At 35.3% G+C, this 17,918-nt stretch overlaps 1 protein-coding gene across 6 annotated transcripts in view; it reads left to right on the plus strand.

Moving 5' to 3' along the window:
• igsf9ba (immunoglobulin superfamily, member 9Ba) overlaps positions 1 to 17,918 on the plus strand; it is a 288,098-nt gene that overhangs the window by 224,526 nt on the left and 45,654 nt on the right. For 3 of the 6 annotated variants that reach the window (XM_051931889.1, XM_051931890.1, XM_051931892.1), the window contains exons 18-19: positions 573 to 656; positions 14,416 to 16,113. The exons of 1 other annotated variant lie outside the window; for it this stretch is intronic. In XM_051931889.1, coding sequence (XP_051787849.1) covers positions 573 to 656; positions 14,416 to 16,113 — 1,782 coding nt within the window. The remainder of the gene's footprint in view (positions 1 to 572; positions 657 to 14,415; positions 16,114 to 17,918) is intronic. 2 more of the 6 variants (XM_051931891.1, XM_028810426.2) reach the window with 1 other exon arrangement.

A 17,918-nucleotide genomic window follows, 5' to 3' on the forward strand; every position in this document is an offset into this window, starting at 1 on the left:
AAATCTAAATTACAAATATAAATAAACTGTATTTTGTTATTGTGAATCCATAACTGCATTTTATTTTAGGTTTGTTCTTTTTGTTTCCTGACATTTATAGACTTTATTGTTATTGCAAATCTTTTTAAGGCTATAATTTTTCAGTTACTGTCTTATTTTTTGGGCTGTTTTGATAATTTCTAATGATCATTTTCTCTTTAAAGATTATGAATATAAAGGGTTCTTGCATTCAGGGTGTATACCACATTTGTCTAGGAAATTTTACTAAACATTAGTATATATGTATATATATATATATATATATATATATATGTAAATAATATTATAATGACATAAATAAAAAAATAAAAAGATAACATAGGCAAATACCACAAATCTTTGGATAACAGCATTGAAATACATAGTTTATGCATGTCTCAGCTCCTAAGTATATTATGTATAATATATAACTAATAAACACTACTGTATTAATTGTGCTGGCCAAACTTTTTTGTGTCTCTGTATTTTTCTTTAAAAAATAGTGTGATTGATGGCCAATTCTCCCCCACTTTTTATGTTTTTTCACCCCGCAGGACTCCTCTTACCCCACTGCCTGGTAGTGAGCCCTGTTGGGAGGGGATTGACGGGAGCAGCAGCAAGCTCCCCCACAGCCCCCAGTGAGTTACCTGCTCCTTGTTCAGCAGTGTGCATTGCCCAAGTCACATGCTTCATACATGGTGCTAACACAATGGCACCACAGTTGAAAAATTTACAAAAAATGTTTCCACTGTAGCATACATTTTCTGCCATCATGTGTAACAGCCAATCAATTTAAAGAGAAAGCTCACAGTGGTAAATATATAAAAAGTTAAGTTGGTGAAATAAGTGTAAGTCTAATTATTCGTGGAAACATTTGTTGTGACTAGGCCTAGCAGAAGGAGGTTTGAGTAGTTGTTTGTTCAAATTTCTTTCATTAGTTTCTTTAATGATAAAAGTAAGACCATCAGAGTTTGCAAACTACTGCACATGTATTATTTAACTAACATGCCTCTCTTTACAAACTGATAACTATAATTAATTTTAATCTGAGTAAACAACTTTAAACAATAGCAAACCTGCCTATATAACTTTGCATAGTTCATGTAGTAACTTAGATATTAATGAAGACCTCATAGCAGCAATGAAGACTCAGACTGTTTCACAATGTGTGCATCTTTGTCTTAATTCCATTTTAAAAGCTTTAGCATTATGTGTTTTCCTGAAGGCTGCAAAAAAAAAACACTGCAATCTTGGAAAAGTTTTCTAATGCACTAATCAAAGAGAATTGAAATAAATTTCATTTCACATGCTTTAAAAAGAAGACTGATTTGAGGGCTATAATACTTGTGTAAGTTGACTTTAATTTGGTTGATTATTAAATGGGGATGACATTTTGTGGGGTTAATAAGGTTAATCTTAAATGACATAAAACTTTCAATCACATCTTTCATTTGTATGTTGTTTTTTTTTTTTGTTTAGTTCAGTAAACTACAATATGATAATGCACAATTTGAATATTGTTGTTTCAAAAAATGATTGATATATTGGTTTACAGAAGAGTAATGCTTTGTTATGACACCAAGGGTTCTTGTTATTGTTAGTTTACTTTGTTTGCATTTTGAATGATTGGAGACTTAGGATTGTCCTGCTTTTATGAAACCTGTAACTGCTGTGAAGCAGTTAGCCAAATACAATACAAACCCACGTAAAATATTTTCCTTAACCAATATGCAGGGTTAAATTTTTTATATAAAATAGTCTCTTTGTCCTCTCTGAGTAGTAGTCTTCTCAGACTTCTCACAGTCTTATGAAAATGTTCTTCATTGTAAAAAATTGCAATTGGCAGTAAACAGATCCAGAACTAGGCTGTTTATGTTGTTTCCAAAAGTGAATTGTTGGTTCTTGTCCTGCTTCCTCCTTTTACTGTGGTCTTCAACGACACATGACCCAAGGAAACATGGTTTCTGTGGTTGATGTAGGCTGTCACTGCTCCAGGTATTTCTGTTATTGGGTATATCCTGTCCTTCATTAGGTTCATCTTCTCTTTTGAGAACAGATAGAAGAAAATGCTCTCAGTTATCTGGAGTTCCTAGCCTATTCTCCCAGGGTGCTTCTATCTTGGACATTAGAAGGAGGAGGAGGAGGAGAAGAAAACTATGACATAACCTTCCCATGAAGGTTTGACTCAGTAATTGGAAGTGACTGTGTTGCAAGGTTGTCCATCTTGGAAAAAACATCCATGATTCCATGGAGACAACTAGTTTGCTGCTTGAAAGTAAAGAAATACAACAACAGGTCCAAGAACCACTGTCACTAAAGTGTAATCCCTTCCCAACAGGTAGTACTGTACTTAGTCTTAGTCACTACCCCTTCACTGTCAAGACCTGCCTTTTTACATCAACACACCTTGCCTATAGAGATGTATGCTTCAAATTAGGATGCATCACAGGGATATCTGTACCATCAACAGTTTGAGACACTACCACTCTCAGCCCCATCTTAGATGCATCCATCTGGAGGAAATAAGATCATAAGAAATCTGGTTTCCCAAAGATGTCAATGTCAAATATAACACTGTCTGCAGGTCTTTGAAAGATGTTTCTGCTGATGAGTTCAATCAATAGAGTTAGGTGCCTCCTCTTTGGACTTGGATCTTGATGAAGACTTAATTGCCTGCACCTTGGGTATCATATAACCAAAAAATGCCAGTGTTAATTTAGAGTCCAGCATCCTTCTGGGAGGATGACAATATTTATACAGATGCTCAGGCTGCATGAGTGAGAATGCGATAATGCTGTTTAAATACAGTATGTCACATTTTATTGCCTCTGATAATTTAGCAATTTGTCCATTTGTGGAATGTTGTAGGTCCTCCAAGATGTCCAAATGACAGGACCTGATATTGTCAATGGCCACTAGATTTGCTAAATACTGTTTTTCTTTAACAATAAAACCTTATTTTTTAAGGTTAACAATACTTGCCAATAACTTTTTTTATAACAGGCTTCCCCTATTTTTTCAATAAGCTTATCTACTCATGGCATAGGGTAGGCATCAAATTTAAGAAACCTTGTTGAGTTTTTGAAATTCATTTTAGAAATATAAGGTGCCATTAGATTTGGGTATGAGCATAATGGATTTGTACTTACTGTATATGTACTTGATTTGATTTATTTTATGTACTTCATTGATGGTATGTTTGGGGCAGTTATTTTATTTATTGTATTCTTATGCCACAGTGTTATTTTGTCTGTTTTTCATATGGGTGGAACCATCTTGTTGATGGTTGCTAGACATGTTGCTATTAAATTAATGTTGGTGCCCTGCACTGACATCTTTTCTCCACTGGCTAGCAGCATTAGACATCCTAATCATTGGATAAAAACTCTTTCAAAACCTTTGCTTTTCCTAAACTTGATGTTTTTTGGAAGAAGTAAGTGGATAGGACTGGCAAGCTTTGTAACGCTGAATGGCCTGTTCTCGTCTAGAATGTTATAATGTTCTAAACAATCTGCTGGTAAATTCAAATAAATGCTTAAACTGGTTTTTTTTTTTGTGTTGCATTTTGACTTTGCTCAACCCCTTTTATTTTTGATGCTCAGTAATTGTGACACTCTTTTTTTGACTTTCACCCTTCCCTCTGACTATAAATTCAACTTTTCCTTTAAATTAAAAAAAACAAAACCCTGATAAGATTTTACTCATTACTCATTTTTGTTTTGTCACATTTCACGCACATAACTTTTGTGAATTCCTAACTTTATAAAACGTTGCTGATTTCAAAGATTTTTACTAAAAGTGTTTTATTGTTTTCCACATTTCTGAGTTTCAGACATTTAGCTATTGCTATGGATTCAGAATAAGGCTTGATAATTTTTATTTATTTATTTTTTTTATTGCAACATTCTGTTTATTTTGTTTTTGTTGTAAGTGTCACCATTTAGGTAGTGGACCCTGGAAGTGACATCAACTGATGTCATTACAGGACGTTTTATAAACTCACCAATGAATTTCATTCACTGTCAAGTGTGCCTACTTTTTAGGTTAATTTAAAGTGTTTCCAGTTTCAAATTAAAGGCAACAAGCTTACAACTGTGTTCTGACTTTAATTTCTGATCACATTCTGGGTTTATATTATTTTGGGATTATAGGTTTGATTTTCTAGTTTTGTCTATGCTTTTTATTAAATTATGGTTCATCTTCTCACCCGCTTTAATTTTCCCCTTGTGTGCTGCCGTTTTGCATCTCTTGGTAGAACACTTATACTGTGTTATTTGTTTGGGGTTCTCTCTGACCACTGCTCCTGGATCTATTTAAATATCTGTTAAAATGAAGGTGAGTTAGGTCTAGTTTATTGTTCATGAAATTGGAATATTTATTTAATAAACCTTGTAGGTGGTACCATTAGATATTTGATATTGTGTCCCCTGTAATAACTAAGAATTACCCCAGATGAATAGGATCATAGCATTTTGACAAAAATTATTTATTTTCATATTCTACAGTATATTCCATTTTCTGTCTTTGATTTCATAGAGCCCTTGCCAGTGAACCACTAACCTTGATTGGAAGGTGTGGTAGAATAATGCATTTTCTCAATTTAAAGCTCTTTCAGTGTTGCAGTGCTATTACAAAACTGTTCCTACTTAAAATGTGCAACTTTCAGGATGTTCATTATCAATAGATTTTTATCCGTTTAACCATTTCGTCAATGACATTCATGTGAGAGTCGGATTGTGAGAGGTTCAAGGTTCCCAACTCTCTTGTCAATATTTATAGCCCTTTTGGTAGTTACCCATGCAACAAGTCAAACAGCAAGAACCTACTCATAGCTTGACACACTGTACCACCCAAATAGCAAACATTAGAAGGAGTAGGTGCACAAAAGGTCACTGTTGTTGAAGGAACGGCCCATTAGATATCATCTGGCATAATCTGCAACTACTAATATGGATTGATATCCCTAGGCGGATGTCTTCAAAGGCCGTACAATATATTTTGCAACCTATTCAAATGAAATATCAATAATAGGCAAGGAAATAAGCGGAGGTTGACTGAATTTCACATTCCTCATGAGTTGACATTCAGGCTATCACACTGCTTTGGCTGCTAATCTGACAAAAGAGTACTATCTTAGTAACCATATTTGTTTTTGTTTTTACCAAGATGGCCACTGAATGTAAGATCATGAGCAAGGCGCATCGATTCCTTCTGGTATGAGCAGGATACTAGGTGTTCTATCAGCTTCTGGCTGTGTTTCTCAGTAACCCAATACAGCATATTGTTTTAGATAGAAAAATGGAGGTAGGCTTTTCAAGGCATCCCCACCTATATGTTTCCTGTGACAGAGACAATTTTCTATATGCTTCAGGGAGTCATTTTTGCTCAAATGTATGCATAGCAGTACGCCATTTCCCTAGGTGATCTCCCGTACCCAAGATTACAGCATGAGGAGGTGACATGATGATCTGCACTTGGAGTGGGATGGTGTGTTCTCCTGGGTGGTAAGTGAAACTTCCGTTGTTGGGTATCCCTTTATGTCACCATACTCACACTGCAGTTCACAAGTAATATTTGTGTTAGTTGTGTCCTGTGGTAGTAAGACTTGTAACAGTAGTAATGCTACTGTCAGTGTCCACCTTTGCAAAGGGCAATTTGTCCTCCACCCTAACTCTTATATTCATGAGAGATGAATTATCCTCAAATTCCAATAATCAGTGCTCTGTCTCTTTACTTACCTCAGGGTATAGTCCTGGCTTAGACTGCCCATCATTGTTGTTAACCACTCCACACTGGTTCTGATGTTCTTCCCCTCTATCGATGCTGGGGTGGTGCAGTCCCATTGACTGTGTTGATCTGTTGGGGTTGTTCAATGATGTATGTGCCCAGTAGACAATGCAGCTGGTGAATCTCCTGTTGTAAGCTGACCAGGAGTGGAGTTTTTATTCCTTATCATGGTTGTCCTCAGAGCTGTTGTGGCTACACTATCCCAACCCAAACATAAACTAACCCTAAAGTTTTTCCATCCCTAATTTGTGGGATTATATATTTTATTTAAATGAATGCAGCTTGTTAAGGTGAAATCCCAGAAATAGGCCTTCCTTGTGTTGTCAGAGTCCTAACCTCTCTGAAAATAGCAGTTACATGTTCCCTTTAGCCTTTCTAGGCTCTCTAAGTGTAAATGTTCTTTTAGGATTCCCACATTCTTATCACTGAAGGGCATTTCAGTTGGCATCTTAATTTTCAAAGTTAGGGCCCCTTAAGTACATCAGATGATAGGCAGAGTTCCTTCTCTTGTTTCAGAAGTGACCTGTTGGTTCTCCTTTTAGCAACTCTTTTTATTGTGGACCCCAGCAACACATGACCAATAGAGGTGAGGCTTCTGTTTCAGATCCTTCCAGAGAATAGAGAAGAAAACAATCTGAAGTATCCAGAGATCCTTGCATATTCCCCTCTGGGATTTCCCTGTGCCCTCATCTAACAACAAAATGTGGAGGATCAAACCTTATGCTATGTTTTGATTTTAACTGCGTCTTCTGGACACCAATCCTTTACCACTTTACTTGGGATTGACTTCTCACTTATCTAATCTCAAAGCAATAGCCTAAACATCTTGATGTAGTTTCACACTTTTTCACACCAAAAATACCTTCACTTTTTGTATTTTCCTGGAATTCACAGAATGAAAGTATCATGTCCTTAACAAACAATCTTTAAATCTTTATCTGACCACCATTTTTCAATGAAAATTATTTATGGTGAATACACATTCAGATATATTATTTCATCATTTATGGCAGATACATCAACTGCTGTGACAGTAACAACTGATTTTTGTCTCTTTACAAGGCAACCTTAAATTTGTTTAAAGGATTTTTACCCAGTCTTCATTATAAGACTGTTTCAATTCTGGTGATTTTGTTGCATTAGCACCCTGATTCTTTTTTTGCAAGAACATTTAATTTGAGTTGAGATCAAGATTGTGATTTTGTTATTCCAAAACACAGGATTTATTCATTATGATCCTCTTTTTCATATTATTTGGATCATTGTCAACCTGCTTTCAGTTAAAAGTTTATTTCATGGTTAAAGTGTCAAATCCTCATCCAGAATATTTTGATACAACTTTGAACCAATAGATCTACTAATGGCACTAAACAAATCATCCATTTGTTGATAAGAACCTCCAAATCATTGTAAACCTGCTATTAGACCCAACAACAGGGTTAAGGTTAGCTTGGTGATAGCCACAGCTATTATGTTTTCAAAATGTTTTTTATTATTCCAGAAAAATCTGTATTCAGATTACCTGTTGCAGACTTTGAGAAACTATTCTTTTTTCTTGATAAACAAATATTTTCACAGACTACTCCCAAATTAATAGCAATGTTACTAGCTTATATGGTACCACTGTTAAAGGAACATGCTAGTTAGCTGAAGGTAAAGAAGGTTCAGAGATCTTTGTATGTGACCTGCCTGAGCAGTCAGTCTGCAGGAGTTTTCTTTTTGATTTGTAGGTTAATTGTAATGGACAATTTCGTCTGGTTAGACTTCACAAAAGTATTGTGTATACTAACCTATATCAATAAGTATAGACTGACTAAGGTTTACAATTTTACATAATAAAAGCCTCTCGGAGCTTGTCGAAGTTATTAGATATTTAATAGTTTAACTTGGTGCACATTAAGCATTTGATTATACTTACTGTCTTGACTGAATTAACAAATCTTGTGCTTTGCCACTGCTAAGCTAATTCTTCTTTGCATATTTTTTTCTCTGTTGCATACAGAAATTCCACTAAACCATACTGGAATTTTTAGATATAACCACTTCCTTTTAGAAAAGTAAGGACTTGTTTTGATTAAATTAAAATATAACAGGACTAAACGTAATACAAGATACATTTATTAAACCTGAAAACAGAAACCTACTTTTAGGTTTTAGTTCCACAGAATTGACTTTCAAGCGAAACATAAAGGTATGATTGCTATTCATTTTCTGTTGGATAAACAAAGACATAAAAAGAGACATTGTAAAAAGATACCTTCCAAAAATCTGCATTTATGTATAATTTGCACATTTTCTCTTTGTCTTTTTGAGTTTTCTTCCCACATCACAAAGATTTGCTTTAGGTTTATTGGCAACTCTAAATTGTTCACTGTTTGAGTGAGTGTAGGTGTGTGTGAGTGTGACCTGCAATCAACTGGTACTCTGTTCAGGGTTAATTCCTACCTTATCCCACAATCCTGAAGTGGATGAAGTGTGTTTGTTAATGAGCGAGTAGTTGTCTGGTGTTTAATATGAAGTTTACATCTTCAAGACCAGTATGTTTTGTCTCCATAATTTTTTTAGTATTATCATAAACTTATGAAATATAATGATTTAAGTTAAACTTTAGTAGCAAATTGTTAGCAAATGTTATTTTTTTATCAGTTATGAAAGTGGTATGTTTAAATTAAGGTGTCAAAGTAGCACAGTTGATAACATGCTGCCTCACAAATCCTTGGTTAGAATCCTACACCCAGATGTCTGTTTGAAGTTTGCAAATTCTCTTTTTGTTTAAACGAGTTTTCCTCACTTATCCCCAAAGATGTGCAAGTTAGATTAATTGATAAGTCCAGATTGATCCTTTATTAGTGTAAGCATGGGTGTCCACATGAGTGGGTCATGTGATGGACTGGCACTCTGTCCAGGGTTGCTTCCTTCCTTATGCCTATGGCTACTCTAATAAGCTTCCCCCACTCTGTGATGCTAAATTGGATTAAGTGGCTTTGAGAATGTCATATTCAACATAGCTTTTTTGTTTTCTTCTATTTTATTTTTGTATAGGTTAAAGATGTTAACTACTATATTTGTAAATCATTTAACACCTTTCAGAAATAATATAAATGTGAATATATAGAACTGATTCTCCATGATAATGGTAAAGGCATACTGTATATTTGGCCTTCCATTTCTTGGAACCACTCTTTCAAAGAGCTGATGGATGAAAGAGTCTGTCTTATAATTTGCACAAGCCAAGAACCAACTATATCAATGGAACACCTACCAACTATAGAACATGTATATCTTTACTCATACCACAAACCCATACTAATACCAGATCAGTTTAAAGACACAAATTAATTTAACATACACATTTCCTGCATATAGATTGCTGACTATTTTCAGAGAACCCATGAACAGCATGAGGATGTGCAAACTCCACACAGGCCATTGTTGGATAACAGACTCTGGTTCATGGAACTGTGAGACAGTATCAGTACTGTGCTTTCCTTCATACAGCTTTTCCTAAATAATAAACTATCAAACAGTGTAATTCAAGAACACTTAATAGCATACTGTAGATTCCATACTTAATTTTATTTAACATTTAGGAAATTACCAACTAAAGGAAATATTTTAATGCAAAATGTTAAATTCTGTTTGGTTTACCTTTACATTTGAAACTGGGAATTGTTCTCTTGGTTTTCTCTTATGAGCTAAGATTTTTTTTATTCTTCAAAGACATTGTCTTTGTAAAAAGTTAGCTGAAATTTGTGAACTTCACCTCAGCGTAAATTATGCTTAGGCTTCATGGAATTGTTTTTTTTTTTTTTTTTTTGCCTTGAGTCTGTTATTTCCATGTGCAAACAGGGTTTCCAATCTGACTTACATTTCAACATACATCCTTAAATTCCTTTGTATTTAGAAGGCTTTTTGTGTATTGTCTTACTAGAGTTTGTAGTTTTCACTTTGGATAGTAATAATCGTTAAACCTGCCTACTAACAATATTATGAGTTGGTAACACTTTAGTTTAGGTACTGCAAAAATGCATCTATTGCTCATTTACTACTATGTAACAAGACCTTAACCAAGGCTTCTTTGAGTCTTTACAATACTTTGTGTACAAAGCATCGGTGAAGTGTTTATTCTTCTCTGTAATGTGTCCTAATAATAAAACTTCAGTTTGGAGTGGTCCGAGGTGGCTTAACTGAGACACATTTCTTTTGATATTACATATTTAGTATAAAACCGGTGAATCCTTCATATTAACAAGTAATTTTACTATGATTCAATATGCCACACTGCACACAGATGAATAACCCATCCATTGATGATTTGTAAGTGTTGTGAAGAACAAAAGAAGCCTCAGTTAAGATCTTGTTACATGGGAGTAAATGAATAATAGATGCATTTCTGTGTGCCGAAATTAAAGTGTTACCAAATAATTTATCCCAATTACCTCACAGAGTATCGTTCAGCAGTTGCAACTTACAGACCTACACCATTTAATATTAGTAGTAATAGTAGTATTTACAGATTACAAACTAAAAGCAGTCATTATTGAGAGGAAATAAAATGTGCAACTGATTTAAAAGCATCAGCAGAGGAGATCATACCTTGTGTAGGGGAGATACACTTATAGTGTAAGAGCAATGATAAGAGATGCAATTCAGTATCCCAAGCAAAACAATTAAAGAAAGAATGAATGAAGGCAGACATGTTTGTAACTTATTCAAGAATCATTCATTTATGGCTACAACAATTCAGAATAGAGAGGGAAATTGTATATTTTGGTTAATTTGACTAACATTAAAAGTTAATTTACATATCAAAAGAAATTTTAAAAACTGGATTCTATACAAGTATCTTATTATAGGTTGCATTGTAATCTTTTAAGAACACATCAGAAGAAAATATTTTTTACTTCAACATTTCCTATTAAATTAATGTCCACAGTTGTGGTTTAGAGATGCATGCATTATTTACAAAAATTTCTAATAGCAGACTGATGAGGATTAAAGTAGTTGCATATTTAAATATACAATACAATTTATTTTTGTATAGCCCAAAATCACACAAGAAGTGTCGCACTGGGCTTTAACAGGCCCTGTCTCTTAACAGCTACCCCCTCAAACCCCCCCACCTCCCCGCCTTGACTAACTAAGAAGACAAGGAAAAACTCCCAAAAAAACCCTTGTAGGGAAAAAATGGAAGAAACCTTGGGAAAGGCAGTTCAAAGAGAGACCTCTTTTCAGGTAGGCTGGGTGTGCAATGGGTGTCAAAAAGAAGGGGGTCAATACAATAGAATATATAAAAGAGGACACAAGTATGAATAGGTGTATTAATAGATATTAGTGCCAAGGACAGTGTAATATGCAGGATGAATTTATACAGTGGACCAGAACAATTACAGACATATTACAGATTGAAAAAATATTAACTGTTTTTCCATTTATGTGTATAATTTGTTTTGTTGAGGGTTGCTTTTCATGTGTAATGTATGCTGAGTTTAGGAGTTTACCTTTTTCAAGAAAAACAGACACAGAAGTGTGGTATGGCTTCATTCAAATAATATGATGTACTCTTTCCACTTCTACAAAGTTTAATTAGCTGTGTACTAGGAAAGCAATGATAACTTTCAATGAACCAGGAAGATATCTTGTAAAAAATCAGTTTTTGCTGTTGGCTTCCTGGTGCTGAAGGATAATTTTAACAATGGTTAGAAAGTAAATGAAAATCAGCACTGAGAGGCAAGATTTTCAGTAACCCCAGATGTGCTCAGCTGGTTTCATAATGAGATCAATGGCATATATGTAATCTGGGTACCTAATAGCATTTTGCATAGCATGAAAAATTAACTCTGTGTGCCAGATGTGACCTAAGATGAGAGTTGGATTTGGTCAATGTGTCACGTAAAATGGTATCCCTGCATTAATGTCCATTCTGGTCAGTAAATCAGCAGAATGTCAGGGATTAGCTTATGGCTGACTACACTAGACAATGTACTGTATACATTTAATATCATTATGTACATCTGCATTTCTGTAGTATGTAGGCACAATTAAAGTTTTTGTACCATTTTAATCAGGAAACATATTGTTGAAGTTTTTTTCAAGAAAAGTTATTATTAACAATAATATTATAAACTATAATAATTATAATAATATAATTATTATGATTAAAATAATAATTAACTAATTATTTGTTATTATTAACAAGAATGCTATAATTATTGTTGTTTTATCTCTGTTTTTATCTTGTTTTGCCTTTTTTAAACTTTTTATGTTGCACTTTGAGATTTACTGCTAATGTAAAGTGCCCCTATAAATAAAATGCATTATTATTATTATTATTGTTATTATTATCATTATTATTTAAATTAATAGGGAAAATGTACAAGTCTTTGAACCTGTGCAAATGTCACAATAAACTGACCTTTTAAAGATCAAGTAAATTTATGGGACTGAATTAATTTATAAAGGACTTTTAGTATTTCACTTTTAAAATGCTTTCAAGCATTTCAGGCCAGTAGTCAGCAGCGATCAAAATGGGTCAAATGCTGTTTAATTTCAGATAAAAAGAAAGGAGCTGCTATGGTTTCCTGGGGATTGAATTACATCTGTTTTAGATCTTACATGTTGCATAGCATAGCAATGGATGATCCTACATATATTCAATTCTATATTGAAACTGTTACTGTATAAATATCAGTTAACTGAGTTCTGGCACAATCAATTATGTTTGTGTTGAAATTTTGTTAAAATGTGTATGCTTTATGAATTGGAAAGTACTGAGGTGAATCAAAGATGTTGCTATCTTCTTTAAGTTCAATTTCATGTTATGGTATAAATAACAAGTTAGATATTCCTCTTTATGATTAATGAAGATTTGCACTTGAATATATTCTTCATTTATTACCAGTTAACGGGATATTTTGAATCAATACAGAAAACAATAGTAAACAACTGAAATGAAAGTGAAGGCAACACTATTAAAGAATAGAACTAGACTCATTTATGTTAAGGGCTACAACATTGTTACACTTTAGTCAAAATTTCTTGCAAACTAAATACATACTTTTGGTGTCTGAGAAATAAATAGAACAAAGCAAGTCACCACAGGGATCCTCCAAGAGTAAATTTATTGAAAGTTTTAGAAACAGCATTAAAGATGGAAACAAACTGAAATTCATTTCTTAAAAATTAAATAAACTTAACATTTCAAAAGAGACAAATAACAGGCCACAAATTATATTGAATTTGTTTACTACAACATGTCACCATCTCCTCAGTTGTGGTGTCTCAATGATTGACTTAAAGATAAAACAAAGGTGCACAATTGGTTACCCAAAAGTATTATCATTTTTCAATTTAGTTTTTTAATTAAATTTTATTCAAGGGAAAGGTCAGTTTAATGGGGTTCTTTTTTGGGGAACATTTTGTCAGATGATAGATCATTTTTCACATTCTGTAAATAAAGCACACATCTCTTTCTAGCACATCTAAATTCTACATATTATTCCAACATTTTCTACTCGAAATTTGGATGGGAGGTTTTACAGTACTACCAAAAGAGAATTCCTAACCCACTCATTAAACATGAACCCTTCTCAAACTTGATATGAACAGTGTAGTCACTATAGAATTTGTTTTTGAAAATAATTAAAGGTTCTGAATGCTCCCAATAGTTGCTGATTTTTGTTCTTTCCCCTTATGTATCCACTCTGTGATCACATTTTGATTGACTAACAGACACTTTAATCACATCTGAGCTGTCAACTTTAACACAAGAGGCATTGATACGAGAGGATAATTAATCATTTAGTAAATATAATGCCAAATAAAATGCAGCACAAGGAAGAAGCAGTTTATGGAAAAAGTAGTTTACACAGAAAGAGATGTACCAAAGGTCAGCTAATCATTAAGCAAAACTGATTTTCATTCAACAAATCTTCACAATCCTTTTCTGAATTAGGGTTATTAACATGCCTTCATTGCTGGCTGTTGAAAAACTCATATTCAACATTAAAAAGAAGCAAACATGAAAGTGCATGCATGACGCAGAATGTTTATCATGGCTTCCTCACTGCTATATGCTTCTACATTGCTTAGATTTTGCAAGCAGATTCTGTGGATAACATTACATTCCTTTCACTCTCCAGCAGATACATATACAGTTGAACATTTTGACCTGAACTCAGAAGTTTACCATTGTCAGCAGTTTGGGACAGATTTTTAAAAATTGCCATTCAGTAAGGCCAACAATGATGTTCCTTATTTTTGTATCTGCCTTGTCCTCTACTTGATTTGAAGATGTGCAATTCTTTTATTAATGCAACAGTGACAGTTGGATCGACATTTACTCTTATTAGCTTACATATTTTATTTAAAAAAGTAGTCTCATCATGTTGTAAATTTAATTATTATTTATTTGATGCTGTGTTTAATTCAGAATCCTGAATTTGTATAATGGCAGGGCTCCAAGATTGCCAGGTTAAAATTGTTCAACTGTATATCTTTAATGAATCAAACATGGGAAGCTGATGTTATGCTGAGTGAAATAACAATTATCCAACCTTTGTTGATGACTAAGAAGCCATGTTTTCTTGCTCATTTTATTTTATTGTACAGATCTTCCTCTGGTAAAGTAAGTCCAGAGAGCATTCGGACTCTAAGAGCACCATCAGAATCCTCTGAGGATGGACAGAGTCCACAGGTGAAAAAAATGTTAAGCCCCAGCAAAGAAAGAGAGCTTTCACTTTATAAGAAGACCAAAAGAGCAATAACCAGCAAGAAGTACAGTGTCTCAAAGCATGAAGCTGAAGCGGAAGCAACAACACCTATTGAACTAATAAGCAGGGGGCCCGATGGCCGGTTTGTAATGGAACCTTCTGATATAGAGTCTGCTGTTAAGCCCCGCAGAATCGAAGGGTTCCCTTTTGTGGAAGAGTCAGATATGTACCCTGAATTTCGACAGTCAGATGAGGAGAATGATGATATGGGACCTTTGCCTCCAGCTGTGGCTGCTCTTAAATCTCAGCTCTCTCCTCTTTCTTCTAGTCAAGAGTCTTATCTTCAACCTCCAGCCTACAGCCCAAGGATACAGAGGCCATTGGAAGGAATAAGCTTAATGGAGAGCAGCAGGCTACAGGCTACCGGACAAATCAGGGCCCCAACCCATCACCGGGGCTTCCAGCATGGCCAATTCTACACCTACATAGGCAGTCCTGGGGATCCTGATCCCCCGCCACCCTTCTACATGCCTGATATCAGCCCACTGAGCTCAGTGATGTCTTCTCCGCCTCTTCTACCAGAGGGTCCTTTTGGGCATCCAACTATCCCAGAGGAAAATGGGGAAGGTGAGATGCCACACTACACTGCCTCCAGCAGCACCCTGCCTCTGACACACACACCTACTTCCGGGCATTCCCCAGAACTATGGAGACGTCCAGATTTTCCTATTGCAAGCCTTGAAGGACATTCCTTGATGTTTGATCCCCATCTTCCTCTACACCACCACCACCTTCGTCGGGATCTGCCAGACCCTCCACCTCCTCCTCCTCATGTTCATGGTTTTCCCAGAGGAAATTTCCCTCCTTCTTCTCTCCAAGTCCCTATTGTTCCTTACCCTGGTGTGCTGCAGTTGGAGGCTCCAAAGAGCCAACCAGGCAAGTCTCCAAGCAAGGTTAAGCCCTCCAGCTTCATAGTCAAGCATCTACCTATGCAAGAGGCAAAGAGTCAAGGGCAGCTAAGACATACCAACCATGGTATGGGTGTACCAGTTTTGCCTTACCTTGATCCAGCAGTCCACATGGGAGGCCCAAGCAGCACAAGCACATTTGGTGGCCTAGACACCCTGTGGTATGAGCCTAAGCCTCGGCAAAGCCCAAGGCTGATGCGCCGGGCTGAGCCAAGCTTACACCAGGTTGTCCTACAGCCATCACATCTTTCCCCCCTCACTCAGAGTCCTCTCAGTTCTCATGAGGGTTCTCCTGAGCTTGCTGCTCGTCCCCGGCCGCGACCTGGTTTCATTCAGCCCTCCATCCCTCCAGAGATGTCGGAAATCACTCTGCAACCCCCAGCATCTGTCAGTTTTTCCAGGAGGTCATCACCCTCCTCTTCTCCAGCCCAAGGGACGGGCAGCAGGAGGGCCAGCCCTAGCTATCGGCCACAGCTTGCTTTTGCAACAACAGCCACAAGTTATCCCTCCCAGTCTCCGTCTCCCCCCATGGAGAGCAGCAGCATTTTTGGGCAGATTCCACCCCAGAGAAGAACAGATGAGGAGATCCTTCCTTCAGAATCCTCACCTCCACAATTTTCAGCTTCAGGGTAGGTGCAAAATAAATAGCATTTTCGGATATGCAATGAAAAGTGAGTCTTGGAAAGGCACACAGTCCAAACTGAGTGATTTTCTTTCAGTCTTCTGCTACATTTTTGGATGGCAGCTTTATTTTTGCCATGGAGAAGAAAAGCTCTAAAGACAGTTTTTCAAAATTAACCCTATGTGCACATAAGGCTTTGTTTAACAATACCTCTGAAATAACTAACAAGTCCGTCATATGAAATACACTATAGTGCATTCAGTCTTCCAGTTAGGTCCTGTTTTCCTAACCTTTGTAGCAGTAGATAATAAAACTATTACATTCTCACCTTCTCTTGAAACTCTGCTCACAAAAATAGGAGGCTGATTAGTGCAAATCAAAAAAAACATCTGCAAAGTAATCATTTTCCCTTTCAAAGAATAAACATTATTAAAACTGTATGTATCTGTTGGTGTAGAAGGGTGTACTGGATTGAGTTATTTTACTTTAATATGTGTTTGTAGGTCTTGCCCCTCTGAAGCAGTTGCATTTTTATCTAGAAATTCCAGCCACCCATACTGATGGCAGATGGCACAAAATGAATTTACACAACATGGTAAATTAGCAGGACATCTGACTGAAATAGTTTAGCTCAGGCAGCAAAAATGGCATCTACTGGGAGAAACATTAGAATACTTAACCTGCTTTTATATAACTTATATTATTTATTATAACAATGCTTTGAGCAAATAGGGTTAGAGTTAGAGTCACACCTGGATGTGACATCATTTTCCCCTCAGAATTTGGAGAGGACAAACTTTGTTAGCCCACTCTCCTCATAATATAACAAGCAATACTTAAAATGAGACATGCATGTACTGAAGCTTTAACCCTGTGGTAACAAGTCTAGTTTTTATTTGCAAAGAAGACACAATGTCAACAGAGGGCAGCATTAACAAGTTTATATACTTTATTACACTGAAAAATTTCCATGAAAAGAAAGAAATATTTTTATTCTAAATAAGAAGTAACCACTGAATACAAATATAAATTTAAGGTAAATTTTAATAATAGTTAATCATGCTCATAACCAAGACATCTAGTCAGTGTTTATTTCACAAATGCTCACATAAGAGGTGTCAAAGCAAGAAGTAGTAAAATTACTTGGGCCTAATAAGTGACATCAGCTCCGTATATCTAGCTTGATATATCTACCCTGCTTGCTTGAATAGCTGTTTATGTTGATACTGTATTTGTAACAGCCAGGGTACTGTGCATTGTTACACATACTGTAGAACAATTTAAATAATTTTATATTGCAATAACAAAAGGTGTGTGTTGTATTTTCAGGATCACCTTTGAAATTTTGGCAGTAAAGATAAGTATATATTTGCCATTCCTTTAAGAATTTTTTTTTCAGAATTGGAAAGGTTAAATGAAAGAAATTAATTCTATAGTACTTGATAGTGAGCTAGCTTTTGTCTGATCAGTATTTGGGGTCTGTTGTCCATCTTGATGATGTATTCAACAGATGCAAAACAGATGACTAACCAAAATGATTTGTGTAATAACCATGATTGGTTATGTAGTAAGTAATTATTTTAATATGAGTCCCATGCTTTTGAGGCTTGAATATGACCTCTTACAGTATAAACAAAATCTGGGAATTTGATTAAAATATGAATACAATATACCATCTTTTTTCTGATGTTCAGGAAAAGTAAAATTAGTCCAACTTATAAAGGGTAAGTGGAAAAAAATAATTGAGCACCTCAAACATCCTAGTCTGAACCCAGCCTCAAACTTATATTAGATATTAAAAATTAAAAATAA

Source organism: Erpetoichthys calabaricus, chromosome 9 (assembly GCF_900747795.2).
Source record: "Erpetoichthys calabaricus chromosome 9, fErpCal1.3, whole genome shotgun sequence".
NCBI classification, from domain to species: Eukaryota; Metazoa; Chordata; class Cladistia; order Polypteriformes; family Polypteridae; genus Erpetoichthys; species Erpetoichthys calabaricus.